Source organism: Cetorhinus maximus, chromosome 32, assembly GCF_964194155.1.
Source record: "Cetorhinus maximus chromosome 32, sCetMax3.hap1.1, whole genome shotgun sequence".
NCBI lineage: Eukaryota > Metazoa > Chordata > Chondrichthyes > Lamniformes > Cetorhinidae > Cetorhinus > Cetorhinus maximus.
Genome location: NC_135910.1, coordinates 11,416,589 through 11,427,013, shown reverse-complemented (window position 1 = coordinate 11,427,013; position 10,425 = coordinate 11,416,589). Strand labels below are relative to the sequence as shown.

Below are 10,425 nucleotides of genomic sequence, written 5' to 3'. Positions count from 1 at the left end.
CTGCAACTATTGCATTAGTGGAGGATTTGACTGAAAACTTACTTCTTTATAGGGGTGGAAGCTCAACCTACTCACAGCAGCATGTCAGAGGTGATCTGGTCATGTGGTGCAGTGGGTAGTACCCCTGGTCTCTTAAACCTGAAATGCTCCAGGTTTAAGTCCCACCCCAGGACTTGACAACTAAGGAAGGTGTGTTTATAAAAGCAAAAAACTGCAGGTGCTGGAAATCCAAAACAAAAATAAAAGTACCTGGAAAAACTCAGCAGGTCTGGCAGCATCTGCGGAGAGGAACACAGTTAACGTTTCGAGTCCGTATGACTCTTCAACAGAACTAAGGAAAAATAGAAAAGAGGTGAAATATAAACTGGTTTAAGGGGGGGTGGGGCAGGTAGAGCTGGATTAGGGGCCAGTGATAGGTGGAGATTGCCAAAAGATGTCATTAGCTAAAGAACAAAGAGGTGTTGACAGTGGTGATATTATTTAAGGAATGTGCTAATAGGTGACATTAAGGGTAGAAAGCAGGACGAGCAAGGTACAGATAGGCCTAGTGGGCGGGTGGGGGGAAGGGATCGAAATAGACTAAAAGGTAGAGATAAATAATGGCTGGAAATACATTTAAAAATAATGTAAATAGGCGGGAAAAGAAAAATCTATATAAATTATTGGGGAAAAAGGGGGGGGATCAGAAAGGGGGTGGTGATGGAGGAGAGAGTTCATGATCTAAAGTTGTTGAACTCAATATTCAGTCCGGAAGGCTGTAAAGTGCCTAGTCGGAAGATGAGGTGCTGTTCCTCCAGTTTGCGTTGAGCTTCACTGGAACATTGCAGCAGGCCAAGGACGGACATGTGGGCAAGAGAGCAGGGTGGAGTGTTGAAATGGCAAGCGACAGGGAGGTCTGGGTCATGCTTGCGGACAGACCGAAGGTGTTCCGCAAAGCGGTCACCCAGTCTGCGTTTGGTCTCTCCAATGTAGAGGAAACCGCATTGGGGGCAGCGAATGCAGTAGACTAAATTGAGGGAAGTGCAAGTGAAATGTTGCTTCACTTGGAAGGAGTGTTTTGAAAGGTGTGTTTATGACATGGCCAAAACAGGTTGAGTGTCAACCTTCCAACGCAGGCCAATGGCAGGCAGTAGGAGTGGGAGAGATTCCTGGTCCCATGTGGTGGAAAGGATGTTGGAGCCTCTACCATCACTATCCATAGCCCCAGATCACAATGTGCATGGCGTCCAGGTCAACTCAGCCCCTGAGTGAGATGCAAGCCAGGACCCCTCAGTTGGTGCTCCATTGAACATCTGCCTGTGCTTTTACCAACCACTGACTTCTGAGCATCGGGGGAGGGGATGGGTGTGGTTGGAAGATGATGCCTCACCCGGTCAAATAGCTCACTGCATAGGTTCGTACGAAGGTGATTGCTTCCAGGAGAGGTGACTGTTGTAACATCAGTCCAGTAACATCATGGACTGTGATGCCTCTGCACTTCAGGCCTGCAACCCTCCGAGATCTCTGCGCTCCTCCAACCCCAGGGGAGTGATGGAGGCAGGCTCGAAAAGGGAACGAGGCAGTTATCCAAAAAAGGAAGAATGTGCAGGAGTTACGGGGAGAAGGCGAAGGGAATGGCACTCGGTGCATTGCTCATTCGGAGACACGATGGGCTGAATGGCCTCCTTCTGCACTGTCACAATTCTGTAATCCTGTGGAGAGTGACACACACCTGCCCTGCAGGACGAGGTACAGACTGACCTGCCGTCATGCAGAGTGCCAACTGGGCAACGAGTGTGTTTAAGAGTGGATGCACAAAATGAGAGACAGACTTGCATTTATGTAGCACCTTCCACGGCCTCAGGAGGGCGAAGGCTGCTTTAGAGCTGATGAAGTGCTTGCTGTGTACTCTGTAACCTCACTCTGTCCAGTTTTAGACCCCACTCGCTTTGTGGGCTGGTTCATATACGAGGAGACGGTACAGCTTTAAGGGTTTGGGGAAGTCTCTCTCTGGTTGGCTACAGATGTTAGTGACCGGAGTCCCGCCTCCAAACTCCGACACGAATGAACGAGGAACTCCCAGTTCACATATATCAAGGAGAGAGAGAGAGTGTGTGTGTGACTGAGGATGGGAGGGAGTGGAGATCTCTGCCACCCTCAATGCCAACAAACCCTTTGAGGAGTCAACATGAGAGTGAAGAGGGGCAGATAGGGACAGGGCATCACTAGCCTGAACTTGGAGAAACTTTTCTCTCTCTGTGAGTGTGTGAGTGTGAGAGAGAGGGAGGGAGGGAGGGAGAATGGATCACTCTGTTGCCTCTGAGGACCTGGCTGAAAGGCAGGAGGTCAACAGAACCTGCGGGACCACATTGAAGATCCCAGAGGACAGCAGACCCGTGGTGAGCATCCTGATGTTCTCAGCTGGGCTGGTGGGCAACGTGTTGGCCCTGGTCCTGCTGGGGGTCCACAGGAAGGAGGTCCGGACTAAATCCTCGGTCTTCTGCATCTTGGTGACGGGGCTGGCTGTCACCGACCTGATGGGCACTTGCTTCCTCAGCCCGGTGGTCTTCGTCTCTTACGCCCAGAAGAAGTCCCTGATCGGCCTGGTGGGCGTGCACACCCTCTGTGACTTCTTCTCCTTCGCCATGACCTTCTTCGGAGTGGCGTCCACCCTCATCCTCTTCGCCATGGCCGTAGAGCGCTGCATGGCCATCAGCCACCCCTACTTCTACTCGCAGCACATCGGCAGGAGCTTCGCCAAGTTCGCCTTGCCGGCCACCTACGCTTTCGCCGCCTTGTTCTGCATCATGCCCCTGGCAGGCTTCGGGGAGTACCGGCAGTACTGCCCGGGCACCTGGTGCTTCCTGGACATGGAGTCCAGCAATTCGGCTGTGGTGGGCTTCTCCCTGCTCTACGCCACCCTCATCGCCTTCCTCATCGTGGCCATCCTCCTGTGCAACGGCTCGGTCATTGTCAGCCTGTGCAAGATGCACCGGAACCAGAGGACCAGGAGGGGATCCGTCCTCTCCTCCCAGAGGAGGAGAAAGAGCTGGTTCGGCCAGAGGGAAGAAGAGGTGGACCATCTGATCCTCCTGGCCGCCATGACCACTATCTTCGCCATCTGCTCCCTGCCACTGACGGTAAGCCCGAGATTTTCAAACCCTTTCAATATCTGGGTCACTGGCAAAAACACAAGGATTTATTCCCATGCATCTCTCCCCCTCCCCTCTCTCCAGGAGGAAAAAAAAAACCAGTTGAAAAATGTTCCAGTCCCAGTAAAAACCAGTAGCACTGGAATTCCATGTTAAGGCACAGAAGCCCAGTTTGGACAAGTTTCACTGGTATCCCTTTCCCCCTGCCCCACCCCATTGCCCAAGCCTTGCTGCCTTTTACTTCTGGGAAACACAGCCCCGGTCTTGTGAAGGTGTGTGACATATAGTTGTGCTGTCCCCAATGCTTTAACTCCGAAGAGTCACTTTCAGTCATTTCCGAAACCTGCAAAGCTCAGCTGGATTTTTTTAAAGAGCTTGAGGTGAATTCACCCATTGCATATTTCCACCCCCCCCACCCACAACTTATTACAGAGAATCGAGACACTCTAGGTTGAAATTCCCACCCCCCCCATTGGCAGTTTGAGAATTTTGGACCCAGTTAGCCTCTGGACAGAGAAAGCACTGGCGTGGAGGGGTAACCCGCAGACAGGACTCATGTTCGCTCTGTTTCTCTCTCTCCACAGACGCTGCCAAGACCGACTGAGTTTTCCCAGCCTTTTCTGTTTTTATTCCACATTGACAGCATCTGCAGGGTTTTGCTTTGATGTGACCACCCCCCACAATAGCGGTTGGATTGCCTGAAATCTAGCAGCCCCCGCCCCAGGTCGCCCACTGGTCTGTCCTTTAGGGAAGGGAACTGGTCACCCTGATCTGGTCTGGCCACTATGTGACTCCAGTCCCACTCTGACTCTCCATTCCCCTCTGGAGTGGTCCGGCGAGCCACTCGGCGATGGCAATGAGGGCTCAGGGCAATCAGTCCCAGTACCTTGTCCGTGAGGTGTCAGCTATGGCTCAGTTCATAGCACCCTCACCTTTGAGTCAGAAGGTTGTGGGTTCATGTCCCACTCCCGGAAACCAAGAACTGTGATTGTACTTGAAAGAGTTGCAATCTGTGACTGTTGATAACTCGAAAGAGTTTCCAGGACTTTGAACAAAAAAAAAAGTCAAGAACTGTGAATGTACTTGAAAGAGTTACCTTGTCTGTGACACCCACATCCAGAGAATTAATATGAAAAGTTTTAGCTTAACCTTTTCAGCAATTGACTAGAGCGTGCGCTCTAACGTTAAAACAGGATTTAACACTCTCTCTGAGCTATTGTTCCGTTGCTAATATAACTCCGTGCATGTGAGAGTCCATCAGGCATTTTTTGCAATGCGATGAGACGATGTGTGAATCCTGTTCATGTCAGAACATGTTGTCAAAACTTCTGTGACAAACTACTCTGCCCCTCCGACTTCAACATGAAGTTGGTGCCTCTTTAAAATGCTGCTTCCCCTGACAATCTTTACTAACGTCTAGAGCTTATTTCCAAGTTGTAAAGTCCCGAGGAGATAAACTTGTAATGTATTTTCAAAAAGCTTTGACTCAGGACAAACACTTTTGGTCATTTGTGGAATCTTTTATCCTGTGGTACTTGGCTGGAGGTCTGAGGGGCTTAAGGTAAACTCACCCAACAGGGGTCTGGCGACCTGTGCTATAAAATCCATGTATGTGGTACAATAGGTTGTGAGTTTGCGTCCCAGTCCAGAAAGTGCTAGGGTGACCCACCACCCCCCCCCCTCCCCCCCCACCACCACCGCTGACCCCAGCCTGCTCAAACCCCCAGTGCAGTACTGAGGGAGTGCTACACTGTCAGAGGTGCCATCGCCTGCCCTCTCGGATAGGTGTAATGCTCCCGCGGCACTATTTTGAGGAAGAGCAGACTGAGCTCTCCCCGGTGTCCCGGCCAATACTTATCCTTCCGCCAATGTGACACACACACAGGTTATCTGTTCATGATCCCCATTGGCTGTTTGTGGGATCTTGCTGTGCACAATCCGGCTGCTGCATTTCCCGCGTTTAAGGAAAGTCTCCCAATTACATCGCGTCTTTCATGACCACCGGATATCTCGCAGCGCTTTACAGCCAACGAAGTCCTTCATGAAGTGTGATCACTGTCGTGATGCAGGAAACACAGCAGCCGATTTGTGCACAGCAAGATCCTGCAAATAACACTGTGATAATGACCCAGGCAATCTGGTTCTTTATTTTGTGATGTTGATTGAGGGTTAAACATTGGCCAGGAGACCGGGGAGAACTTCCCCAGTTCTTCTTCAAAATAGCGACTTGGGATTTTTTTTTAAATCTCTCAGCTGGGGCCTCTCATTCAAAAGCAGCACCTCCGACAGTGCGGCACTCCCTCGGGGTACTGCATCGGGGTGCCATCCTTGACTTTTGTGCTCAAGCCCCGGAGCGGGACTTGAACATTAGAACCATAAGAATGCCACCCACTGACCCACTCAAACCTTGACAACGCCCCAAAAGTGCTCCTTTGGTTGTAAAGCACTTCGGTTGGCTGGGATGTGATGTGGCGTCAGACTGGACCATGGTCCCCACAAACATTGGACTGTCAGGCAGGAGACACTGGACATAATAACAGGGGAAGGAAAGCCTTGGCCGATTCTCCCCCCGCCCGCTCCCTTTCCCTTAAGTAAAGCCCCATTTTGAGTGCTGCTCAGCTCAGACCAGCTACCTTGGTACAAGCTAGAGGACTGTACAGGTCTGTTTAAGTCAGTTTGAAACTGCTTGTCAATGCTTCCATTGTAAAATTTGCACGCTACTTTTTCAAATTCCTCCATGGCCTCAACTCTGTAATCTCCCCCAGCCTCAAAATCCACCACGATCCCTGCGTCCCTCGAATTCTGGCCTCTCGGGCACCCCCAATTTTAATTGCTCCACCGTTTCCATTGGCTGACTTGTCCCTCAAGTCTGGCAGTCCCGCCTTAAACCTCCCTGTCTTTCTAGCTCTCTCTCTCCTCTCCCCTTGAGGTTCTCCTTAAAACCTGCTACCTCCTTGAACCAAGCTTTTGGCCACCTGTTCCTCACATCGTCTTATGTAGCTCAGTGTCAAGTCTTGCTTGAGAACTTGTCAGCCGTGGATCTGCCGATTCAGATTCTCACCTGCGCAATCGGAAGATTGTGGGTTCACGCCCCCGCTCCGGAGATCTGAAGCCACGGCGATCTGGGCGGGCATGCCAGTGCGGTACTGAGGGAGTGTCGCACTGTCAGGTGCGCCATCTTTCAAATGAGTTCAGCTGAAGCCCTGCCTGCTCTTTTCAGGCATTAATTCTATGGCACTGTCTCGAAGAGGAGCAGGAGAGTTCTGCCCGGTGTCCTGCCCAATATTTATCCCCCCGATCAGCATCACGAAAACACATTATCTAGTCGTTATCACACTTGTGGGATCTTGCTGTGCACAGATTTGGCTGCTGTGTTTCCCCCATTACAACAGTGACTTAAAAGTACTTCATTGGCAGTAAACACTTTGGGACGTCCTGAGGTCATGAATTGCTATATAAATGCAAGTCTCTCTTTCCTATAAAGCGCATTGGAATGTTTCACTGGGTTCGAAGTGCTTGTTAATGCAAAGCCTTCTCCAATAATATTTTTCCACTGACTGCAAAGAAGAGATTATTCAACCGATGTTAAATAAGAATGACCCACCTCACAATCGTTGGATGCAGTTACCAGACTGAGGCAGTTGGCAAACTAAGCAACAAGGTTAAATGAAATTGGTGGACCTTGCTGATGGGTTAATTGGCTTTTGTGAACAATTGTAATTAGATAATAAGGAATTTCTTTGCAGTCAAGTGCAGCCCAGCTGACATCCCTTCTCTCTGCTCGACCTGGCTGTGTTTATCACTTGGTAATGAGCTGCTGTATCGCAGTACCTGACCACTGAATCTTGCCATTGGGAATGTGAAACAATGACATGGATTAATGCAAATAACAGCACTGAATTCTTGAGCTATGCAAGTTCACAACACGTAAGGAACAGTGGACATTAATATGGGTTTCACTTGAGCACAAACAAAAAGACACGTTGAAATTGTGTGCAGTTGAGTTAGGAGCTGTATGCTTATAATGTTTTACTCTAAATAAATATAGAATTAAGTAAAGATTGGGTCCAGTACAATCCTTCATTAACTGGCTATCCTGAAGAGAACACTGTATCAATCCCAAACTAATCCCACTGCCCCACTCTCTCCCCATAACCCTGTATCAATCCCAAACTAATCCCACTGCCCCACTCTCTCCCCATAACCCTGTATCAATCCCAAACTAATCCCACTGCCCCACTCCCTCCCCATAACCCTATATCAATCCCAAACTAATCCCACTGCCCCACTCTCTCCCCATAACCCTATATCAATCCCAAACTAATCCCACTGCCCCACTCCCTCCCCATAACCCTGTATCAATCCCAAACTAATCCCACTGCCCCACTCTCTCCCCATAACCCTGTATCAATCCCAAACTAATCCTACTGCCCCACTCCCTCCCCATAATCCTGTATCAATCCCAAACTAATCCTACTGCCCCACTCCCTCCCCATAATCCTGTATCAATCCCAAACTAATCCCATTGCCCCACTCCCTCCCCATAACCCTGTATCAATCCCAAACTAATCCCACTGCCCCACTCTCCCCATAGCCCTGTATCAATCCCAAACTAATTCCACTGTCCTGATCTTTCCCCATAATCCTGTATCAATCCCAAACTAATCCCACTGTCCCACTCTCCCCCCCTAGCCCTGTATCAATCCCAAACTAATCCCACTGCCCCACTCTCCCCATAGCCCAGTATCAATCAGTGCATCCGTACTATAGACTTCTTTTCCCATGAAGAGATACTTTGGCCTCTGCCTCATCTACTGCCTGCGAATAAAAATTCCAGGCTCCAACAACCTTTTGTCCCAAGAAATTCCTCTTAACCTTTCCCTTTCCAACTTTACATTGATGACCCATCCTCAACCATAGGAAACAGGGTGTAGAGGGACAAGCAATTAAAACCATTCACATCATTAAATAAAGAAACCTGTATTACATCTCCTCCTGGCCTCAACATGCAAAAAGGCCATTCCTCGGACACCAGTGACCCACCTCCAGGCGCAGCCAATTTGGGAAAAAATCTGGAAAATTCCACTCTGATTCCTGGTGGCAACAATCAAAGACCCAGGAGCTCTCCTCCTTTACGAAAGAAAGGACTTGCATTTCTATGGCACCTTGCACGACCTCAGGATGTCACACAGCGCTTTTCAGCCGAAGCACTTTTGAAAGTGTGGTCATTGCTGTGTTGTGGCAGCCAATTTGCGCACAGCAAGCTCCCACATACGGTATTAAGGGATAACTATTGGACAGGGCACCGGGGAGAAATTACCTGCCCTTCTTCATAATGAGAGCTTCAATGTCCAGCATGGAGATGGTTTAACATCTCAACCGAAAGACAACGCCCCCAACAGTGCAGCACTCCCCCCTTCAAAGGTTATCGGGGGTAGATGGGAATGTGGAAATTGAAACACAAGAAGATCAGCCATGATCGTATTGAATGGCGGAGCAGGCTCGAGGGGCCGAATGGCCTACTCCTGCTCCCATTTCTTGTCTCTTGGCCTGACTGATGTGCTCACGTCTCTGGAGTAGGGCTTAAACCCACAATGTTCTGATTCAGGGGTGAGAGTGCTACTGAGGCACAGTTTAAGTTTTCCCTCAGGAGCCAGTTGAGTTCCCCAGAGCCCTGTAGTGAATCCATACATATTCAGGCAGGTTAGTTTGGATTGCCAGAGTTTGTGGACTACCTCCCACCACCCAAGCCACAGTCCCTGTCATCCAACAGCGGAACTGCTGACCTTCTGAAAGATAGAGCTGGCTTTAAATTCGAAAACTATTTACAGAACGAAACCAGAACTGTGGACGTAACTATCAGACTGGAGCTTGCTTTCTTGAAAAGAAAAGACTAAGAGGTGATCTGACAGAGATCTTTACGATTAGTCAGATAATATCGAGTAAATTAGGGAGAATTTTTACAGTAATGAAACAAATCGGGAATTTACCAGAGTGGTCAGAATGTGGGCCTCGTCACCACTTTAGGAGGCTGAGGCTTGTAGCATAGATAGATTTAAGAGGAAGTTAGATAAACACATGAGTGAGAAAATACTAGATGTATATGCAGATAAGGGGAGATAAAGGAGTAGGGGAGCAGACACCTACACACGCCTTCTTGTGTATCCAAGGTATCTCCGATGAGAGTTGAATTTTTGTAAATGAGTCAAGTTACTTCAGCCTCAGGAAGCTGAGGTCAGAGAGGTGGAAGGTCTTGAACTCTGGGGATTTTCCACACTGCATTCATCTCCCCACCACCCACCAACCCCAACACCCACCACCCTCCAATCCCACCACCCACTCACCTCCAAACAGCCCATCCCCACCCACCTCCAAACACCCCATCCCCATCCCCCGCCAAACACCCTACCCTCCAACCACCCCACCCCCACCCACCTCCAAACGCCCCATCCCCATCCCCTGCCAAACACCCCACCGTCCAACCCCAACACCCACCACCCCACCCCCACCCACCTCCAAACACCCCATCCCCATCCCCTGCCAAACACCCCACCCTCCAACCCCAACACCCACCACCCCACCCCCACCCACCTCCAAACACCCCATCCCCATCCCCTGCCAAACACCCCGCCCTCCAACCCCACCACCCACCACCCTCCAACCCCAACACCCACCTCCAAACACCCCATCCCTATCCTCCGCCAAATATCCCACCCTCCAACCGCCCCACCCCCACCTCCAAACACCCCATCCCCATCCCCCGCCAAATACCCCACCCTCCAACCACCCCACCCCCACCTCCAACCACCCCATCCCCATCCCCCGCCAAACACCCCACCCTCCAACCGCCCCACCCCCACCTCCAAACACCTCAGTCCCATCCCCATCCCCGTCAAACACCCCACCCTCCAAATGCCCCACCCCAAGCCCCCCTCCAAACTCTCCATCCTCCCACCGCCCAACACCCCCAACCTCCCCTTCCGCGCCCCCACACCCGCCACTCCAACCCCACCCCCAAGCCCCCCTCCAACCACCCCAACCTCCCACCTCCCAACCCCCCTCTCCAACCCCCCCCAACCCTCGCCACCCCAACCCTCTCACTCCCCTACCCCCCAACCCCAGCCATCTCAACCACCACCCCCCCCCGCCCCCCAACCATCCAACCTTCCACCCCCCAACCCCTGCCAGCCCAAGCCCACCACCCACCCCCCCCACGCCCTTTTTTGCATCTCAGTCTTCCAAGGTCATGTGAAAATCGCCCGGGAATATTTCAGGGGAGGTTTAACAACAGGCA

General features: G+C 50.9%; 1 protein-coding gene across 1 annotated transcript in view; it reads left to right on the top strand.

The window, feature by feature from the left end:
* Positions 1–2,279: 2,279 nt before the first annotated feature.
* The window catches only part of ptgir (prostaglandin I2 receptor), a 53,889-nt gene continuing 45,743 nt past the window's right edge, over positions 2,280–10,425 (top strand). Inside the window, exon 1 of the mRNA XM_078533085.1 lies at positions 2,280–3,119. Coding sequence (XP_078389211.1) covers positions 2,280–3,119 — 840 coding nt within the window. The remainder of the gene's footprint in view (positions 3,120–10,425) is intronic.